The sequence below is a fragment of the Acartia tonsa genome, chromosome 14 (assembly GCF_053477335.1).
Source record: "Acartia tonsa isolate MP-2025a chromosome 14, ASM5347733v1, whole genome shotgun sequence".
Lineage (NCBI taxonomy): Eukaryota > Metazoa > Arthropoda > Copepoda > Calanoida > Acartiidae > Acartia > Acartia tonsa.
Window position 1 is genome coordinate 4,352,836 of NC_137273.1, and position 23,360 is coordinate 4,376,195.

General features: G+C 32.3%; 2 protein-coding genes across 2 annotated transcripts; one reads left to right on the forward strand and one right to left on the reverse strand.

Moving 5' to 3' along the window:
- Positions 1-726: 726 nt before the first annotated feature.
- LOC145306383 (uncharacterized) lies at positions 727-5,213 on the forward strand. The gene is made up of 9 exons (XM_080148476.1): positions 727-865; positions 1,070-1,160; positions 1,318-1,392; positions 1,946-2,016; positions 2,242-2,332; positions 2,909-2,962; positions 3,303-3,350; positions 3,656-3,685; positions 4,680-5,213. Exons 1-9 carry the CDS (start codon positions 750-752, stop codon positions 5,211-5,213), a joined length of 1,110 nt encoding a protein of 369 aa, XP_080004602.1. The 5' UTR covers positions 727-749.
- Positions 5,214-7,756: 2,543 nt separating this feature from the next.
- LOC145305657 (solute carrier family 60 member 1-like) lies at positions 7,757-15,608 on the reverse strand. Its single transcript, XM_080147364.1, has 15 exons — positions 15,449-15,608; positions 14,370-14,441; positions 14,161-14,248; positions 13,539-13,662; positions 13,072-13,119; positions 12,701-12,785; positions 12,232-12,392; positions 11,755-11,853; positions 10,999-11,100; positions 10,448-10,525; positions 10,130-10,162; positions 9,774-9,923; positions 9,228-9,280; positions 8,556-8,653; positions 7,757-7,913 (listed from the first exon to the last, which is right to left on the reverse strand). The coding sequence occupies exons 1-15, from the start codon at positions 15,571-15,573 to the stop codon at positions 7,823-7,825; spliced, it is 1,407 nt and encodes a 468-aa protein (XP_080003490.1). The 5' UTR covers positions 15,574-15,608; the 3' UTR covers positions 7,757-7,822.
- Positions 15,609-23,360: the final 7,752 nt, after the last annotated feature.

A 23,360-nucleotide genomic window follows, 5' to 3' on the forward strand; every position in this document is an offset into this window, starting at 1 on the left:
TCATCGCCGAAAAACGGCAAATAATAAATCTGATAGATGATTTATAACTCTTACTTAAATTATGATGTTTGTCCTCTATTAATTTGGCAAGACAATTTTGCTAAAATTGTCGTTAGTCATAATTTATTTTATAATCTACTAATATTTGTGAAAATTACAATTATATTTATGCAGGAAATATAAACTTTGATAATTTAATCACATTGATATTCAACCAGGACAAGTTGGTTGCAAAGCTAAATAATATATACAGCCAACAATTAAGAGTGTTAAAGCTTTTAGCACCACACAAATATTGAAATTTTTATAAAATTAATTTTCTAAATCATGGCCCCTGATTTTATGATTATTAAAAACTTATGAGTAACTGATATTCAAACATAAAATTATGTATTTTCCTATCAAAAGTATTTAGTTTTGATTAGCATTTCTTCATAACAATCTTATCAATTGTTATACTTTAAATAAGTCAATTTTTCAGTCAATACAAAATTATTATTTTGTGGCCATACATGAATCAAATACCTAGTGTTAGTCTACTGTAAAAATTCAAATAGTTCAGTGGAATTTATGGGGAAAAAATCCCCTTCTATTGTGTACATATATGATAGATTATATCTATTATAGATATTTACTTTATTATAATTAATTTTTGTTTATTGACCTACAAAGTTGCCCCACTTTATGGAAATAATACTGTTTGCCTTGGTATGTTATATTTTTAGAATCAGCTTGACTATTCTTGAAGGATGATACAGATGTTGTTTATATTGCTGGTTACCTGGAACCAAGCAGCAGACGCTGGGACTGTTGGAGATGAATGTTTTGCTCAAATGACTAACAAAACATTCACCCACATGGAGTCAGGACAATTTCCAATCACATATAAAAACAAAAATTACTTTTCATATTCAAATCTTTTGAAATATTAATTGTTTTGGGTAGTTTTGCTGAAATAATATGTATACTTATCAATTAATACTTTAAACTAAATTCTTCTTAATTAAAACTGTTATTGTATAAAACTTGGCAAGCTCTAGCCTCTAAGATTTTGTATTGGATTGTATATAGTTGTTGGACCAGTTTACACAAATATGACTTTGTATGAATGCCTAGAGAGCTGTGTTAGAATGAAGAAATGTATGGCTTTTACCCATCTGGTTAGTCTTTTAAATAAAATTTATTTGCAACATGTCTCTAAATTGGATTTACCTTTGATGAATAGAAACTGGGTCTCATTCTTGTAAAAATAACTGTTCTTAATAAAAATTGTCTGGAATAGAATGACTGTAACTATTTACTAGTTTACTATTTCAGGACACAGATAACAGCTGCAAACTGTTCAATTTTTTCCCTGATTTGGGAGGTGAGGAAAAGGAGATCCCTTGCAAGGTATTAAAATCATTTTAACTACTGGATTGAAAAAGACTAATAATTCTTGCACTGTCTGTCTGTAAGACAGTTCTCAATGTCAGATACAATTAATTTGACATATTTTTTGTATTTTTACATTAGAAATTTTTATTTCCTGCTTAATCATCTCAAGAAATACATCCCATTGGAAAAACTCTGTGCACGCCACTAATTGAAATCTTTTGTTGTATGACCGTTTTTGTCAGGGATTTAAAGAGGGGACAATGGCCCAACGTTTGCCGCGGAATTTGTTAAAATTTATAATTTTCTTCAAATTTGCTAGATAAATCTGGTTTTTGTGGCTTTTCAGAGAAAACTCTCAAATTTAATTAATTGCCAATAGCCCCTCTCTTTCTCCCTGGTTTTTGTTCTAGCTTTTTTATAAAATTATTTCAATTCCTCAACAAACCACATAATTCTTGCAAATATGTCAAATTATCAACTTTGCATAAAATCTAAATTATCAAATGTACCTAAACTAGACATGTGCAGTGCAATCTATCATTTTTATTAGTTATAATCTTGTTTTTAGGGGCCTTGTGTTACTCGTTATATTGGATTGCCACAGTTCTGCTACACCATATCAACGGACTACCCATTTTAGTAAGATGTTTTGTTATTTGTGAAACTAATTTTTTGAGGACAACGAGGACAATGTCACATAACAAGAGGAGGGGAAAAGAAGTATGACACACACACTTTTTAGGGATTATTGTTTTAGAGATTCCAAGGGCCTTAAAAATGGTTTGAAAGACCCTGTATTTACAATTTTAAAAATGTCATGTATGAAAAAGCTCTGTGAATAATTTTGTTTTAATCTACTTTTAGCCGGCAGCATGTGAACCGCTTAGATGATTGCTATACCTATGGAATCCTATGCAAGAACCACTACATGCTGCAGGGGCGTCGTAGCTCAGTGGTAACGCACTGAGTTACGGTGATGAGATTTCGAGTTCTAGTCCCCATGTGGCAACTCGAATTTCTCAGTTGAATACATTCACGCAACTTCCCCTGGTTGTGTAAGAAGGGGATTATTGAGTAAGTTTGGATACTTAATAGTCAAGTACATAATATCAGTACTACCCTTATCCCAAGCTCCTCTGCCGAGAGCGTCATTCATTACGGTGACTTAATTTGGGACACCTGCCATACTCGGCGAGGGTGAGGTAATAATGAGTAGCTCTCATGAGACAGCGGGTCAAGTCATAATGTGCTTGAACGTGGAGCTTGATAGCCCTAGTGGCTATACAAAAGTGTCTCAGCCTACTCCATGACTACTTAGGTCCAAACCCTAAGAGACTATGGCTTATCAATCAATCAAAACATGCTGCAGGTTAATCATATATTATAAATATCTTATTTTAAGATAAATGATAGAATAATCTACATGAAAATATAATTTTAATAGACTTATTTTCTAAGGAGTTTTCCAGAATGGCTCCTAAACAAATTATTTTCATTTTTAAGTATGTTTAAGCAAGTTTCAATAATTAAGGATGAAGTGAACAGATCAAGACTTGAATTACAAAGGATGAAGAAGGAAAATGAGGTATTTAATACATTAATCCTATTAATTTTATTCATTTCAAGTTTGTTTAAGCCAGTTTTATTTCCTTTTCTTTGGTAAAGGGGGGAGGGGGTGTGGTGACTAGTAACATGACATTCCAGCAATATTATTTTTGGTGCTACTCCTTTAGTTTTAGAAATAATTGGGTAAAATCTTTTATGTTGAGTCACTAATTACCCCAAGTTTGGGTATCTTTAAAAACAACATGGTTTCAAATGAATCCAAATTGCATAATTCGGCGAGAAATGCAATAAAAATTTTTTTTGGCGGCGGCGGAAAATGGCGGTGAACGATACCAAAACTGGTTATCTTTAATTCTTAGGAAATGTCTAGACAATTTGAGCCACTGATGACTTCACAGATTTATGAGGTAAACTTTAGATTAGGTTTAAACCCCCAGGGCACTTGTGGTGTGGGGGAGGTGGCTAAGTGGACCTTGCCATAAGTTTTAGAAAGAAAAGGTAAAAAAATTAATGTTGTGGGGGAGGGGGGCATTTTTTTCTAAAGACAATATCTTTTTGGAGGGTTGAAAGTACTCTACCAAATATAGTTAAGAACATTCCCTGTACCTATTTGGAGCTTCACTGTAAAGACCCAACTCTGCAAAGCGGAACTGAGATCCTTCAATACAGACAAAAAATCTTACTTCTTTATATAATTCGATAAATTTTTAAGGTTCAAGAAAAAATTATTCCTCTTCGTCAGGTTATTTATTTAATGTTCTTTGTAAGTTAACAAGGATGACAACATCCATAAGCGAAGCACTGAAACGGTAGGACAAACGGACATTAACACTTGTATAGTATCTGAACTGAAAAATCGGAACATAAATGTATAAATGTCGAATCAAAATTGTAGGTAAATTTGTTGAAAAACTGCTTAAAAACAGGATAATGTTTATGGACATACTTACATTTTTGGACTTGATTATAGAGTTGCTTCGCTTATAATATTGTTCTTTGTTGTCCCAGGAATCAATATACCAAAAATCAGATCAAACGGATAATTAAAACACTTGAAAATTTGTTGTTAAAAAAGTAGAAAAATCAACATGTTTAAAATGGACGTACGGACATTCTGGTAATGATTATAGAGTTGCTACGCTTTCTAAATCGTACCCAACTACTACAGGAATCATCATGCAAAGTTTGAAATCGATAGGACAATTCTAACATGCCTAAATTAACGAATAAAAGCTATCTATCTCGGACGGACGTACGGACGGACGTACGGACGGACGGACGGACGGACCGACCCTAATTATAGAAAAGCTTCGCTTTTAATAATAATCATAATAGTTCAATTTTTTATTCAATAACTCTTCAAGCCTGTTATGAGTAGATCACATAGACAATCATAGTTAATAATACAACATATTAAAGTAAATGATATTATTTTTATAGGTAACTATTATTGTTTTTATTTACCAGCGAAAATAAGCTAAATTGTTGATTAGTTAAGAACTAAAATGATCTTTCTTTGGCGGCTTCAGGTGCGGATAAGCCTCAAGGGCTGAACTGTCTGGGTGGTGGTGCAACTTCGTCCGGCCGATAACCTCCAAGTTGTGCCAATTCAAGTTTTTCATATTCCTGCATTAGATAGAAAACTAAAATAAATTGCTTGCACGAAAGATACTGATAATAAATGACAACAAAGCATACATAAATAGAAAAATTTAATAACATCTTTATCATTTTAGGTTCTATTTAAACTGAGTCCTGCAACTTTGATAGAGGAAGAAAACAAATCAAGGCAAACTACTCTGATTTATTTTGCTACACAAACAGTCTCAGAGGTTGAAACACTTAAGTCACTCATTGAGAAAAGTCCTGAGAAGGATAATGATGATCTTAAATCATCTGCTATCCAATTTGAAACGTTGATACAAATATGTAATAAAACATTATGGTATGCTGATATTGATATTAACTTATACCTTTTGTTTTTAGAACGATCCGATTCTGAAACAGTTTTGTCACTCCATGAAATAACCATTAGAAATCCTGATAAGGATAATGATGATTATAAATCATTAGCTAACCGAATTGAAACGTTGAAATCTGAAAAAACGGCAACTAAAGACAAACTTGAAAAGCTTAAAGATTGGAGATCAAGGCTTGCCGATGTAATAGATGTTTTAAAAGAAAAGCCTTTACTAGAATGGATTGATTCTGACCCTGAAACTGTTTTAGAATTGCTTTTAGGTCTTAAAAGTTCTTGTCAAAATTACTAAACTCAAACTTAAGATTGAACATGCAGTATACATAGTGTTTAAGCTTAAACCATTTTAATAAATTGTGCTTCCAAATATTTAAGGCGTAAGGTTGTATTACAAAATAGTTTTTATTTCAATATTCTTGGTTAAATATGTTAAATATCTCTTTGTATGTGAAACAATATAAAAGTTTTAATAAACTAATAGCTTCAGTTAACTTCTTTTCTATATTACAACTTAGAGCAATGTCTGTCTGTATGAAGCTTAAGATCTAGGTAACCACAGGACCGTTTTGAGAATACTTTAAGGAAACATACCTTCTTGTTCAAGAATGCATTTTTATCGTTGAACACTTCCTTTTAAAAAATTGCACGTTTCCCCAACAAAATAATTATGAGAAAAACTTACAATTATTGATACAAGATTATTTAATTTTATTAAAAAAATACACAGTAAAAAATATATTTTTTACACAAAATGAAAAAAAAATAGTGAACTAATATATATGCTATACATTACCCTGTCCCGTTTTAGAAAAATTTTGTTAAAATTTTTGCCCCCAGCCATAATATGGTTGATTTATTCAAAATAATGACCCATGCAAAATATTTTTTCTGTAATGCAAAAATTGCGATGGTACAAGCACTGCAAAATTTTTAAACTTTGCAAAAAGACCTGTTTTTAAAGCTCTTGTACCATCTCAATTTTAAAGATTTTTAAAAAGTTTCAATTCTAGTGTGTCAAAATAAACCTGAAATTTACCAAAAAAAATGGGGGCAGTCTCAATTCTAACATATGAAGGACAAAGGTGTAGCAAGTTTTCTTTCAAAGTAAAAATTGCCAGATTTCATACACAAATAATAGGGTTAGGCCGGATTGGATGGATACAGATATCCGGCTGATCTATTATTCTGGATATCAAGTATTTAGGTTTATATTGACACACTAGAATTGAAATTTTATAAAAATCTTTAAAATTGAGATGAAACAAAAGTTTTAAAAACGGTCTTTTTGCAGATTTTAAAAAGTTTGTACCATCTCAATTTTAAAGATTTTTACGAAATTTCAATTCTAGTGTGTCAATATAACCCTAAATACTTGATATCCAGAATTATGAATCAGCCGGATATCTGTATCTATCGATTCCAGCCCAACCCCATTATTTATGTATGAAATCTGGCAATTTTTACTTTGGAAAATTACTTGCTGCACCTTCTTTCATTATATGTTAGAATTGAGACTGCCCCCATTTTTATTGGTAAATTTCAGGTTTATATAGACACACTAGAATTGAAATTTTGTAAAAATCTTTAAAATTGAGATGGTACAAGAGCTTTAAAAACAGGTCTTTTTTGCAAATTTTAAAAACTTTGCAGTGCTTGTACCATTGCAATTTTTGCATTACAGAAAAAATATTTTGCATGGGTCAATATTTTGCATAAATCAACTATATTATGGCTGGGGGCAAAAATTTTAACAAAATTTTTCTAAAACGGGATAGGGTAATGTATAGCATATATATTAGTTCGCTATTTTTTTTTCATTTTGTGTAAAAAATATATTTTTTAACTTTTTTTGAGGGGTTTCGTTATTTTCTATTGTTTACTAATCACATATTCTCCCACTTATGTTTTCTTATTATGACCACCGAACATCTGCTCTATAACTGAATTTAACTGGACACCCAAAAATTGCCACTGACCATAAACAAAATTATTAAGTCAGTATATGAAATCATTTGCTAAAAAGATTGGGAACTGCTAATTTACCCAAAATTTTAGACCCAATAATAATACTTTAAATGACAGTCATTGTCACTACCCTAGTAGTATGGCTCTTTAACACTTCAAATTTTTTTGCGAAATTTTTAAAGAAATATTTTGGAGAATTTTAGTACCTGGCTATGTTTGAGGATTGTAAAAAGTAAAATAAAATTTGAAAACAACACAAAGATGCGATTCTCTATTAAAGTTGGCATTTTGAAAAAATATGCAATTATGTCCCATCATTTAAAATACGATAATAGTTACCTATCGCACCGTATTATAGACAGCTTTTCGCGGATATTGAAATGAAAAATTATAAGATTAAAACTATTTTTGATATCCCCTAGAGGCCGAAATCCCGTGCTAATAAAATTGGTATTAATTTCATGGGTGTTATTATAATATGGAATTCTTGGAAAATTATCTGTAAAACGGTGCTATACGTTTGAGATCCGGTTCTAATCTGGCGTGCATTAATCGGTTTCGAGGTCATACTGGAAAATTTATTTTAGTTAGGAAAAAAATTCTTTCCATGCGATAAATAATACATTATTTCATATTTTATGATAAACCATGCCATGGATATCAGGGATAATATAATAACTACGGACCTGATTGAGTTCTCTTTTTAGGGGAGCTTTACAAAGGTTCTGGAATGTTTTTAAAATATTTTATCTTCAGATTAAAGCCTTTCGATGGTTTTAGGCTATTTTTGTCTACTTCTTTCATATGAATTTAAAGCCCTGAAATGCTAGTGGCAAATCCACTGGTAGAATATATAAAGGATACAGAATACTTTTAAGTTCATAACTTTATTGAATATAAATAACAATTTGTTACAAATTACAATTTTAGATAAAGTTATTTAGGGATGTATAATATTCCTATAAAAGCAGCAATTTGTATTATTGTGTAGAGTATTGTCAAATAGGTTATAGACATTGCTCCCAAACTGAAATATAAAAAATGTATATTTAGTAGCAATTCTACTCTATACAGGTTTGTGTTCATCCTTCTCTCTACAATGGACTATCAATGGACTTTGGGTGATTTACAGCTATCTTCTCGCCCCCTACACCTTGAAATACAGAGCCCCTAGATTTTATAGGCGCTGCAACAAGTTGTATTTGAATTGACTGTTTATTTTTAGGAGTTTGGGTGCTCTGTAAGTGTTTATGTCTAGGGACTTGATTGGGCAATTTGACGAAGCCCAATCTGTCCCACTTTTGAGCAAAACAATTCCGTTTTCTCCCATTTCTTTTGAAAAGTTTTCTTTTTCTTTTCCCTTTATATGACGTCATATAGGAATCGTCTTGCTCAAAAGTGGGACAGATTTGGCTTCGTCGGCAACTTAATTCAATTTTATATTGCCAAATTTTATATTGGGACTTAATTTTCTCGAGAAAAACTTGATTTTGAATGTATAACTAAAGTAAGGAAGTATAAAGGGAAGTCTAAAGAAAGTTTATTGGAATAAATATTTTACTTATATTAGTTTGCTAACATTTGGGAAAGTATGTGTTTAATATTATTTGCATATGATGGATTAATCACATACTGAACGACTAAATTCAATTCTCAAAAGAATAATTACCTCGAGGTAAAGAGATACCCAGCTAGAGGCGGAGTGGCTAAACTGAATATTCCACAACCAATGAAGAATAGAGATGTTTGTTGTCCGGTTATGTCTGTCTGCAAATAAATATTAAATTTTATTATATTATTGAAGTATGTCTCTCTACACATTTCCTACACAAAACATTGAACACAAGTTTCCAGTGTGGCTTAATTGGATTAGAACCGGGTCTCAGCCATACTAAAAGTCATGTATAGCATCGCATTACAGACAATTTGCCAAAAATATTAATAGAATAATCTTAAAAACCAAACCAGTTTTGTTAGTTAGGGTCTTAAGCCACTTGGGATTACAAAACTCGTTTTAATCTTATGATATTTCATTTTTATATCCGTGGAAAGCTGTCTATAATACTATGCGGTGAACAGCTTTTCTGCCCTTAGTTGTAGCTAAGCTCCTTTAAACGATATATTATTACATGGATGTTGCACCAGATTTTCATATACTCGGATAAAGTTATACTTGGCAATGGCTCCCTTCCACCACCTTAAACCAATTCCGTCCCCTACTATTGGATAAACAAACAGACCAATAAAAGAGGCCCGTATTAGCAAGCTAAATTGAAGACAAATTTTACCGCTGTGAATATATCCACGCCTACCTACATGCATTGTTCTGTTGGATATTTACCTTACTAGCTACAAAAGAATAAGTTGCTCCAAACTCCCAAGAAACAAAACTTCCTAAAAAAAAGACAAAACAATAATGAAAATAACAACGAGATCATACTGGAATTTTTTCAGCTTCTTTAAGGATAAAAAGATAGTCATGGAAAATGTGATCACAATCAAACATTTAAAATTTGTTTTTATTTCTGTTTTAATCGTTAAATCAAAAGAAATGGTTGATAGAACAACCACAAAAGTATACCTACTTTTTAGTAACTTCAGAAATTAGTCTTATTTTACCAATTTTGTTACAATTTAAAGAACTTCCTTAATTTTTTTTGCAGTATGGCTTAGAAACTGATTCAATTAATATCTACTTAATAATTAGAACCGGTTGTAAGCTATACTGAAAAATCATGGATCGTATTGTATTACAGACAATTTTCTAGAAATAATACAATAAAAATATTAATATAAGTTTTGTTGAGCCCGGGCCTTCTTATAGTTTTTAATCTTATTATCCGCGGAAAGCTATCTTTAATACTGTGCGATAAATAATTATAAATACCTAGAAGAGCTACACCAACAAAGAATCCATATTTATTAATTCCTCCAATGAGAGCCAAGAGAATTGCAGAGAGTGTACACATACCCAGGGAACCAATAATCATGGTTCGTGGAGCTAGCAAACTAGCCACCAGTGCTGATGCTATTCTACCTGGGTAGAAATTTAGAAGCTGCCATGTTTTGCGGTTTTAGAGAAGAAAATAAAGAAAGTGGGTTTATGAAAGAATTATAATTATGTGCAAAGACAGAAAAAAAGGTAGATAAAATAACAAAAGGATGTAAATTAAAATAAAGATTTCTGAAATACTGTTTTTATTTAAAATAACAGGTTAAAAAAAATAGCAACTAATTTGATACCTACTGTAAAACCCGTATTGAAGCAAGTATCTCCTATAATCAAAGCAATTTTGACCCGTTTAAAAGTAAAAAAAAAAAATAAAATAAAATAAAATCTTAAATCTATAATTACATCAATTTTAAATTGTTTTAAAAATCCAAACTATAAGAAATATTCTTATATTTCCTACTCGGAAGGTAAGGAATTAAATGCATGCATTAAAACTGAAAAAAGGACTAAGACTGTATTTACTTGTGATTTGTAATTCCTTTTAACAGTCTTAATATGAGGTATTTTAACATTAATTTTGCTAGTTGAAATACTTAAAATTGCTGTGCCTATGACTGCTTCTGATGGGCTAAGATCTAACGGGCCACATAAGCCAAATGTAGTTGCTAAAGGTTGGTAGATTCTTTCTGGTTGTAATTAAGTGTTCATCTCGAGAATCCTACTTTTTTTGTTGACATCCTAAACGTTTTTGATATTAATTACACCCAATAATAATAAGTGTCTAAACATGTTTACCAATAATACCAATCTACATAGATGAAATCTTAATAATTGAAAGGTATGTTAATTGATTGTCTTATAAATGTAAAAGTATAGATATATAATCTGGAACTATTTGTATCAATTGTTGGTGACCTATTTTGTCAGCTAGCAAATTGCTTTCTGCTCTTTTGTAGTGACTTGGCTGTGTTAATATTTTCAACGCTAGTGGCTAATATTCAAAGACCAAATTGAAAGTCGGCACAGGATTATCGGGATGAGGACATATTTAACTTATTGACCAATGCTAAATACAGAATATATATAAATGAAAGGTAAATTATGAATAATGTCAATGACATTTTCATTGAAACATATTGTACAAGCCTCAGATGAACACCTATTCCGCAAGATAACCCAGTTAGAATCATTACAAGAACAAAGAAAATCTTGGTGTGTTTAATAGTAGATGTAGCCCCAAGTATAGCTTTGTTTTCATCACCTTCCTAAAAGTTTTGCTTAAACAGTTTATAAGTTAAGAATTAGACTATTTCCCATGGGTATGAAGATAAAATATGCCAAAAGAAAATCGTTGAAACAGCTTATACTATAGTGCCTAATTAAAAATCACATCATAGAATACAAATGTTAGGTTAGCATACATTGCAATTGACCAATGGTTAAATGTTTACTGGTCTATCATTGGCCATTTGTATCCGTGTGGCGTCATTTTTTATAAGACACTATAATCTGCTTCAAAATCGTTGGCTTACAGTTAAAGTTAATTTCTTTGGCTGTATATATCAAAGTGTTTAGTCAAACACAGAAAACCCTACATACTTGAAATAAATAAAAAAAATATGGGGGAAGAGGTGTAGGATAGTTTTTTTTTGTGAATTTATGTTGACTGAAGGCCAATTTAGGTTAGGTTATATTAGCTGGCACTTTGCAGGGGTTAGGCATAATAGAGACTACCCCCCCCCCCCCTATTAAATTTTAAAAATAGGGGTTGCGATCTTTTTGACAGAATGCAGCTAAATCTTTATATTTTATATGATATAAAATATCAATAAAAATGAACTAGCTACTAGTTATTTTATCCAGAAAATGTAATTTTGAGGTTCAAACAACCATCAAATATGACTGTAATAACAACTTTCCTTTGTCTCTTCTTCTGCTTCATAATATTTAGGCATTTTGTAAGGTAGACAAGACAAAAGTAGAAAGCCAAAGCTAAATAAAATACACCAACAACCTAAATATTATCATATCATAATCATTATTTATAAAAGTAACAGGATGTCTATGTGTACAAAAGGTTCATGATAATTGCTAAACTAATATGGTTCTCCTTTACAATGTAGCTTCCAACAGATCTTGGGAAGGTTTTTAACTACAACCACCCTCCCAAGATAAATCTTTTTAACTTTTCCTCTTAAACTAAAATGGAAAATATGAGGTGGACGACTAGCCCCACGCCCCCCCCCCCCCCCCCACCTCAAATACCATTAGAGGCCTCAAGAGGGTAAGCCGCTAGTATCAAATAGAATAATAGTAGATGGTTAAAAATCATCTAAAATTCTAGATTTAAATGTGAAAAATTAAAAAAAAAATATGAAAAATTAATGTTTGCCTGTAATAATGAAAGGCCAAGATATATCTGCAACTTTTTCATTTTCCAATTCTCCTAGATTATTCATATCACCATAGATATTACTTGTAACATTGAAAAGTTGGGAACTTGAAGTTGTTGTTTGTGCTTCAAATGTAGTGCTTATATTACCATCAGATGTTCTAAAATAAAATAATTCTCAATCATTTTCCATAAATTTTTTGGAAGATTTTTTATAAGCATGATAAGTGAGGGAGGAAACATTGAACTATATATTATACTGGTACCCAAAGTTATATATACAATTTCTCACATTCATTGATATAAAATCTATGGTACTTTTTGCAAATTTCGATTAGTTGGTGCAATAATTATAATTTACAGAAGGGGCATTATTGTTTAATAAAATATGTTATTTGATTTATTGTCCATTTTCTTAACCTATCAGATCCTCGAATATAATTCAAAACACATAAAATGATATTTTTACTTATCACAAAGTTCATTTTTATTAACTTGACTTTGATCCGGAAGAAAGGGTTGAACTAGAAGACTTGAAACAGCAAATCCAGCAGCTAAAAAAAATGATATTTTTTTTATTTTTAAAATTTATATATAATACGAAATTTTATATCTATACCTATTTCTAAAAAATGAAAATTCAACAATATGATTTTAATCTTAAAAATTTAAATTTCATGCATTGCATTGGTAAGTGTTAATCACAAAAAAGTTCAAAAACAACCTTGGTTTAAAAACCTTAGCAAGAGAAAGAGATCAATAAGATTTTCTATATTAACTGTATTTTAAGAGGATGCTTATTCTATATGCATTTCTCCATATTTTCTTTTATATTTTTACCTATGGAAGCATGTTGAATCATAGTAAATGGCGGACTTTTTTCAGGACCTGAAGAAAAAATGAATTACAAGTTTTGATTTGATTGTTGTACTAACTAAAGAAACCAGAGACAGTTTCTTTCAGTGCAAATATTCGAGCACCCATCCCCCGTCCCTGAAATATAATGAAAAAATAAGGGGGAAGCATAGTTTTTAATTTGTTTTTTTTTATTATCTTTGGTAAGTTTAGGTTCGTTTATATTGTCTTTTAGGTAGCTCCTCAGGGTTAGGCAGCCACTTGCACAGGCAACCTAGGATAAAACTGCTCCTCCTTATTTATTTTTTTTTCTAAAATCACGGAGAATACTTTGGAATTTTGAGAAAAAGTAGAAAACAAAACATAAGCCCACAGTTATATGAAATTAAATTTTGATATCTAAAAGTTATTGTTAAAATCTGAATTATATTTCTATAACATTCTGTTGTTACCTATAAGATAGACAACCAAACTGGCATCTGCTGTCATAAATGCTCCCAGAGTAAAATGTTGTAGCAGCCTGGCTGCCACAAGAAGAGTGAAACTGCTTGTCAGGGGTAAGATTATCACAAACACCTAAAAAAATATAACCTATAGTATTTTTTTTAAAGCCAATTTAAGGCCAGATATAGAAAGTATATGATAAAAAGTAGTTGAAGAGGTATGTGAGGAAAGGGTAGAAAAGTTTTAATAATTTGGAACATTTTACCACGTAACAACTTTAATATACTTAGCACAGAAATTTATCCAAAAACTAAAGCTAATGACGATTCTAACGATATGCGTTGCATTTTTCTACTATTAATTTGAAAAATGTGCCTATTTTTTGCAAAACATTTAAATCCAAATTTTTTTTTTTTTTGGAAAAACCGGTTTTGAGGCATAATTTTTCAGTATAATCATTCTAATTTTAAATGTCACATAATAGGTTTTCTAAATATATAAAGCGTGTTACATAATTCTTTTACTTTCTATGCATAATTAAGTTTAAAAAAAACATACATTTCTACTGAAACACCCTGTATAATATTCAATAAAAAGTATTAAAACTTTATTTTAAAACTGTATAATTACCCCAGCCAAAAATATATTGATAAACAAGAATAATAATTTCCATCGAGCTGTCTTCATATATCTCTTATACACAAAGCCAGTGATCAAACTTAATTTTTACAAATATTTACAATGAAACAAGGATGACAACATCCATAAAAGTAGAATAAGAATGAATTTGATATTAATTAGATTTCTGAACAAAAGTAAATTTAAATTATAAATATTTCCTGCCAATAAGATAACCGATGAATCCAAAGGTCCATACAAAATTTACAGTGGCTATATCAACTCCTGTTTGCCTAAAAAAATTCTTTTGTAATAGATCTTTCTTACAAGTTTAACCAACTACCTAAAATTTTAGTTTAAACAACACATAAAGAAGTATTTTAATTATAGGGACTTATTCCCTTAAGACGCCACTTAACACCAAGATAAATATGATAAATAATGTTGTTAATAAGTTAATAAATAGTTCTCTTATTCGTTGGATTAGAACACTTTAAGTATTTCTATTGTATCTTGGTCTGAACAAATTAACAGTGTTCAAACTATACAACCAACCAATAATGTTTTATCTACAGAATGGAAAACAGTAAAAGTGTCGAACTATGACGTCAGAAAAAATTAACAATTAACCAATAAGAAGCCAGTATTCACTGTGGTAAAATATATAGCGGCCTGTCATTAGTTAATTGTAAATTCTTTCTGACGTCATAGTTCGACACTTTTACTGTTTTCTACAGAAGTAGTAATATTTTTAGTAGCGAAGTTTTTCAGTTATATATATCAAAATTAAATTTCCTGTCGTTTCAAAAAAACATCAATGCCGGTCAGACTGCCTTTTTGCAGGTTTTTGGAAATTTTTTATTTTTCACATTTTTCCTCATATCTTTGGTGTTTATGGTCCGTTTTTTAAAATTTTTGTAGTTAAAAATATCAAAATTAAATTTTCCGTTGTTTTGAGCATCTAGTATGTAATTTACTTTGACCGTCAGTAAGTTGGTCATAGTACTGAAATATAAATATTAAGAAATTAAAAACAAATGTTGAAATGGTTTCGTGATTTTTTTCCTAATATACATGCTTTTGACAACTAATATCTAAATTCTTTTTTAATTGTTTGTGCTTCGCTACTTATGGATGTTGTCATCCTTGTTTATAATCAACTGGGATGTAAGTACATTTCTTGTCAATTGTCCCTTAAAATCTCTTTCTTTTTATTTCTTTTTAGGGGATTATATAACTCCATTATATAAATTTGCTTGCACTTATAGCAGTTTTATACAACATTGATATAAAAGCATACTTAGCCAGATATGGTTGTGTGGGTCCCACGACAGTTGTCACCAGACCATGACCAAATTGAGTCATCCATGACACAGGAAAGTAGATGCACACCCAAATACTTGAGTCCCGATCGAGTCCCAGCATTTTTATGGCACAATCTGAAATGATAGTTTTAGATTTCAGGCATGATCTTGCTATTCCTGCTCCTCTAATCGTCAAGCACACTTGAATGGCTTGTGGTAACATGAAACTTAGAAAAATGAAAGTTAGAAACCTAACTAGCATAAATTCTAACTTCTTTTAATCTTTTAAGTAAAATTATTCTAACATTTAGAATATGTGTTTTTAATTCATTTACTAATTAAATTGAACAACATTAAAGCAGACAAGATACATATCAAATGATTACTTTTAAAAGATAAGAATTTTTTACATTATTTGCATAAGTCATTTTAAAATGTACTTAAACAAGTACTATCATATTCCTAAGTATAGACTAGAGAAGATTAGTAAAAATATAAAGTCTACAATCCAAAAAAAATTATGTGCCCTAAACTGTTTATATGGATTACCTCATACGGGCGAGGCTGCTGTCCATGCTGTCCAACTACCAATCTCTCCTTTACTGTAAAAAAAACCTTGGGTATTAGGTTCAGTAACACCCAACTGACAACCAACCTCTTGATTGCATGACCTTTATCTGCATGGAAGTTTCAACAGTGCATTGTTATATGAGTTGCGCCTGTTTTGGGCCAATGCATCCGCTCTACGCTGGATATCCGACATAGCAGCGATAGGAACTAATTTTACTGTCTTAGTTACAACGCGGTGTTGAGCCAAAATTCGAACTCACAACCTACCAGACAACGAGCAGATGAGTTACGAATTAGGCCACGGTCGTGTGATGTCTATAAAGATGGTCGGATGAAGTATATATTATTCCATAATGGCCTACAAACCGATTAATATCCGGTGGATAAGACCGGGCTCTCAGCCACACTTAAAAATCATTTATCCTTTCGTATCATATCCTTCCTCATATTAAAACCAGTTTTGTTAGCCCATGCCTTCGGCATCTGTAGGCTAACAAATCTGGTTATAATCTTGTTATTGTATATTTTTATATCAGCCGGAAGATGCGACGAATAACTATTGTATGTGATCATTGATCTGGAGCATACTTAAACAAATTTCCGAAGATCAAATTGCAGCTGATAAAACTACTTTTCTACCTTAGAGAATCTCCTTCATAGCGTTATGGACAGAAAAGGAAAATCTTTTATTAAACAAAGGAATCTTCATAAAAAAATCAGTTATCTATCAATGATAACATTCCCCTCTCGGGACGGACAAACAAAAAGTCAGATAGACGAACGGACATACTAATATATAATATCTTCGCTACCAAAAAACATTAAGAATGATGTACAGGAGAATATTCAATAAAAAAATACATTCAGAGTATTATTGATTATTTGTTTTCCACCAATTAATAAAGCAAAGAAATGTTTACTTAACTCAATAATATCTTTAAAACAGTCTTATGGATATAACTTCTTATTTATACTATTAAGTTTTTTTGTGTCAGTCTTTCTTAAGGGATAAGACAATTGGTATACATCCCCAAAAATGATAACAAAACTAACCTTCTAGAAATTAGATTTTTTAAAAAAAAAGTTTCTTACTTTTATTTATAAACCAATTAACCTATGACAAATCATTAAAACTAAAAAAAATTTTAATCATAACATTAAGGTAACTTGTTTCTAAAACTTTGGGTACCAGTGTCATTTGCAGTTCAATATTCCCTTCCTGGCTGAGATTGTGCTTTTTATAGCTTTAGTTTTGCTAATTAAAAGTAAGATTAAAAATAGATAGAAACCTGCTGTAGCCATTTAAGAATTAATCAATCAAATTAATTGTTGCTCAGATCTTAAGAGACACACAAACACGTAAAATTAGAATATATTTTTATGGGGTTGATGGGGGTTTTCCACGAAATCTTTAAAGACCAACAAAGAAGGAAAATGTATTAACTATTTAATATTGTTTATTCCGATATGTTGTTTATTAAAAAAATACAAATTTTTTATGTTGTAATATAATGAAATACTCATTTTTAGAATGAAATTAGTTGTATTAAAAGATATGGACACTACTAAAAAATTTCAAGTCAATTAATAAGAAAACTTTTCTTTGGGGTAGCAGTAAAATTCACAATCCAATGTTCCCTCCTTCTATAGGCTAAATTGACATTTTGTGTTATCGCTGGAACACTACCCAAGTTATTTCTATATAGGGTTGTACATTGTAGTTTGGTTTTCTAATTAGGTAGACCTATTATTAGGTTATACATTCCTGCAGTAAACATATACACAGACACAGATAGGTTTACATATAGTTTAGTTTATAATTAGGTAGACCTATTATTAGGTTATACATTCCTGCAGTAAACATTTACACAGACACAGATAGATATACATATAGTTTAGTTTATAATTAGGTAGACCTATTATTAGGTTATACATTCCTGCAGTAAACATTTACACAGACACAGATAGGTATACATAAAGTTTAGTTTATGATTAGGTAGACCTATTATTAGGTTCTATACTCCTATAGTAAACATATATACAGATATAGATAGGTATACATATAGTTTAGTTTATAATTAGGTAGACCTATTATTAGGTTATACATTCCTGCAGTAAACATTTACACAGACACAGATAGGTATACATATAGTTTAGTTTATAATTAGGTAGACCTATTATTAGGTTATACATTCCTGCAGTAAACATTTACACAGATACAGATAGGTATACATATAGTTTAGTTTATAATTAGGTAGACCTATTATTAGGTTATACATTCCAATTTCCTGCAGTAAACATTTACACAGATACAGATAGGTATACATATAGTTTAGTTTATAATTAGGTAGACCTATTATTAGGTTATACATTCCTGCAGTAAACATTTACACAGATACAGATAGGTATACATATAGTTTAGTTTATAATTAGATAGACCTATTATTAGGTTATACATTCCTGCAGTAAACATATACACAGATACAGATAGGTATACATATAGTTTAGTTTATAATTAGGTAGACCTATTATTAGGTTATACATTCCTGCAGTAAACATTTACACAGATACAGATAGGTATACATATAGTTTAGTTTATAATTAGGTAGACCTATTATTAGGTTATACATTCCTGCAGTAAACATATACACAGATACAGATAGGTATACATATAGTTTAGTTTATAATTAGGTAGACCTATTATTAGGTTATACATTCCTGCAGTAAACATTTACACAGATACAGATAGGTATACATATAGTTTAGTTTATAATTAGGTAGACCTATTATTAGGTTATACATTCCAATTTCCTGCAGTAAACATTTACACAGTTACAGATAGGTATACATGTAGTTTAGTTTATAATTAGGTAGACCTATTATTAGGTTATACATTCCTGCAGTAAACATATACACAGACACAGATAGGTATACATATAGTTTAGTTTATAATTAGGTAGACCTATTATTAGGTTATACATTCCTGCAGTAAACATATACACAGATACAGATAGGTATACATATAGTTTAGTTTATAATTAGGTAGACCTATTATTAGGTTATATAGATAGGTATATAGTATATACATAAGGTGTATTTTTAAAAATATATTATAATTTACCAACAAATTTTTTTTTGGAAAGGGTATTACTTACAATTGAGATTTTACCCCCCTCCAACAAAAGCTTGGACATCCTTTCACTGTTTAAGGCTATACAGTTCTCTAGTAAACAAATACCACTGCATTCTTCATGTATTTTTGTTTTGCTAATACCTATACCTGCCCTCCTCTTAATAATATGTATGTAAGTATTTTTGTTTTAGTAACCCTTACAACTTAACCAAAGAAACATAAAAACAATACTTACTACATTTGTAACATCATATAGATGCTAAATAAGTGATGTATTCTCCACCAGAGGCTACGCCCCTAGAGGCCTCTAGTGGCACAAAATGGGTTGGAGCACTAGAACCCCTCCCCATTTTCAATTTTAGTTTTAAAAAAAGAATTATTTTTTAGAGAGGCATTATTTTCAAAGGGCGATTTTTGTTAGGAGGGTGGTGGCCGCTCTCACGGAATATAGTTATAAACCTTCCCAGGACCTATACGAAGCTGTAATGTAAGGGAGAACCTTAGAGGTTCCGCGAATAGCGAGATTCATTAGTACAACAGACAGACAGACTCAAAGACATCATATTACTTTTATATAGGGATAAATAATGAAAAATTATGTTCAAAACAATATTATTCAAATTTCAAGCTGACTACTGCAATTTAAACTACTAGTTTTGCCCTTACAATGATCTTTTGGTTATATACACACAGAAAGACGGACACACAGGCATCCTACCTCTAAATTTAAGTTAAAAGGACAATGAGGTATAACAAATCCAATCCATAAGACTTGCAAAATAACAAATACATACAGAATATTTATATTAAATTTTTTTACTAATAGGTTTTGAATGTTGTCATCCTTGTTACTTATACGTTAATGGTTTGACAAAGACATTTATGTCCATTAGTACCACAACATGATATTGGATTTTTTACCAGGCATCTTAATGAAGAAGACAATGGACGAGAATTTGTTATATTTCCAAATTATAATAAACAAAATGTCTCATTCCTCCTTGTGTCTTATTAAAGATAACAGATTATATTAACAGATTTAAAACAGCTTCAAAATGACGAATCGAACATGATTAACCTACGATATAACTATTTTTTAGATATAAGATAATATTTAAGATAAAGAATAGAAGCTTTAAAAATGGTTAAAAGTAAGTTATTTAGTTTCATTTGTTTTTGTTACATGATTTTAGCCTTCTAGGATGTAAAGAAGAGTGTTTTTTTTACAGGATCTTTACATAAGTTCCCAATGTCTCATTGAAAGTACCTAGTTGATCAATTCATCCCCCCCCCCCCCTCTTCTCTGTTGAGTTTTAAATAAATTGAAAGGGTGGGGGGGGGTTAGAGTTTCGTTTGCTTTCTTATTACCTTATGTCAGGATAGGTTAGGTTATATTGGATACTAGATGACTCTGTAGGGTTATGGTACCGCAGGTATAGGTCTCATATTTTTAAGGCTCCCTGCTTAAATTGTATATAACAAACGCCTTAACTAACTTTGTTTTTGCAACCATTATACCAAAATCTTATTTTTAGTCAGCGGGGCAAATTTTCGGCGGATAATCTGTATCAGAAAGGGTTGCGGAAAATGTCTTTTTTGCTTAAAGTAAGTTATATTTATCCTAAAAAAAGTAGTAAGTCCTGTCTAAAGCTTAAGAATACAGACCTTAAAAAGTTCTCCTTTTAAGGAGAGCTTCACATAAGTCCTCACTAGTCGCCGGAAGGAAAAAGCAGTTTTTTGAAACAGGTTCTCTAAGATTTTTACAGATTCTAATATATACATATGTGGTATGCGGCAGCTCTGGACCATGCAGAAACCAGGACATTATAGTGATGCTACGCACCTAGCTAAATCCTGTTATTCTACAATTATAAAGCCACCTGAAAATATGTCAGATAACGGTACTGGTTTCATCTCTCAGTTGTCCTGCAAATGGAGGGAGGGGTGTTACCCCTCCCTCTCCCATCTTAAGCACCGGAACCTTCCCCTTCAACCACCAAGTTATCAGCACCACCTCAACCCTGAGGATAAAGGATCTAAACCTGCCCTCACCTGATAGAATCACCCCCACACAGACTGTTGTTGTCACAAGTAATCATCAAACCTTCCCTCTTTAGTACCCAGACCTACCACTCAACCCCTCTATGCTTATCTACCTATTGTGCTGCTCCATGGGCTATCCTGCCTGCCCCAGACAGGGATAGCCATCTACCTAACCATTGCAATTATCTATGTTTTACTGTATGATTTATCTTTAACTATCTTTATTCCTAATCCATATGTATTTATATTATGGTTAACTGTATTCTTAATTCCCCCCACCCTTTCCAGGGATGGGGAATCATGATTGCCCAAACTGACTATTGTATATGTATTATAATGCTTTTATGTTATGATCATTTATTCCTATCCATGTAGTTATTGTTTGTTGTATATAGCTTTAGTATCCTTTAACCCTTCAATAAAGTGACAACTGAAATAGATGTTGATTCTTGTCTAGTGAATGCTAGAGAAGCGTAGCTTCTCTATAGTAAGGTGTCCACGTCTGTTCACACTGCCGTAGTCTTTATTCGAACTCTGGTGTCTGCCATTTACCCTAGGCGGATACCACAACTTTTGGTGACAGCTGTGTGAGATTACGGCGAACCACAAGTGTAGAGCAGACGCGCAGCTGAGGCTAAGGTACTCCCAGCAGTGAAACTGGCAAAACTGACACAAGCAACCTGAATTACCCACCCTGGACAGCAAGTCTAACTCTGCATCCGGCAGTTGTGGAAGTGAAACTGGACGAAGAACCGCGAGAAGCGCCGACATCTAACGGAGAATTGAGCGCTCAAAAGGCTGAAACAGGCCTGCGGACCGGCTGAAACAAGCCAAATAAGTGTAAACGGCTGAAAATAGGCCAATTTTACTGCAAGAGATAGCAGGATCCGAACCAGTGGCGCTAGCAGGACGGGACATTCCCTGCCGCCATCAGCTGGATTTGGATAAGCGGCGCTAGCAGGACGGGACATTCCCTGCCGCCGATAGGCTGAAACACGCCACATAGCTGCAAGCGGCGCTAGCAGGACGGGACATTCCCTGCCGCCGATAGGCTGAAACACGCCACATAGCTGCAAGCTGCGAGCCAACATACGAGTGTAGTGCACCAGAACAGAGAAAAACTACGTCAACTCCAAGTATCCTGAGAGGCTACAACGCAGCCACCCATCTAGAAAAACAGATATTATGTCACAGTGCAGGGATTACCACCCTGTTGTGATGGCTAAACAATAGATTTATGAGCAAAGCTTGGCAAACAAATTGTTGTGTTGTGATAAATCTAAAAATAGAACAGGCTTGGATTTATTGTGTATTGTGATAACAGCTAAAAATAGGACAGGGTTAGTAAACAAATCTGTTATGCAATTGTGATAAGGACAAAAATAGAAGCTAGATGTAATATAATAAAGACCCTGATATACAATCAAATCACCTCAAGCCTATAGCACAACAACAATACACCCCTTATTCCAAGGGAAAGGGAGGAGCCCCTCTCCATTGAAGGCAAATACAATCAGGGTGATATTACACCAGCACACAGTTACCCCCCCCCCTCACAGGGGGAACGGACGGAGTTACCCCCGTCCCCTCACGCTCTTCCCCCTTCCTACCCACACTAGACTGAGTCCGTCTGTAGTGTGGGGCTAGCGATCGGACACACAGAGCGCCATTCACGGGTAGCGCAACAGAGTGCGGAAAATATCATAAATCCAACGGACGAAGCGGACCAATGAGAGAGCGAGTTGAGGGGTGAGAGTGCGTTTTCCCCGTGTGCGCGGATTTGACGGTGCGGACGCGCATTGCAAGGACAGGAGATTTCACGCACACACACACCCACACAGGAGAGGGGCCACTCTATAGCATACATCAGAGATATTTTTTTAGGAGAAAAACTTGCAAGCTCCTCCCTCCCTGTCTACAGTGTGATAAGGAAAACTAAACCAGTTCCTTAAACCCGCTCAGACCCTCAACATCTCCTAGCCCTGCCAACCCTACTTCAAAGCTGAGTGGTTAGTGAAACAAATATATGTATATATAAATACCCAAGTGATAAATAATGTTGTTTTTTGTATCATGGGTACAAGCAAGTGAATACTAACCTCACCAAACAACACTGGAAACTGATATGGTAACTGAACGAAAGTACGCCCACCCTGTGGACA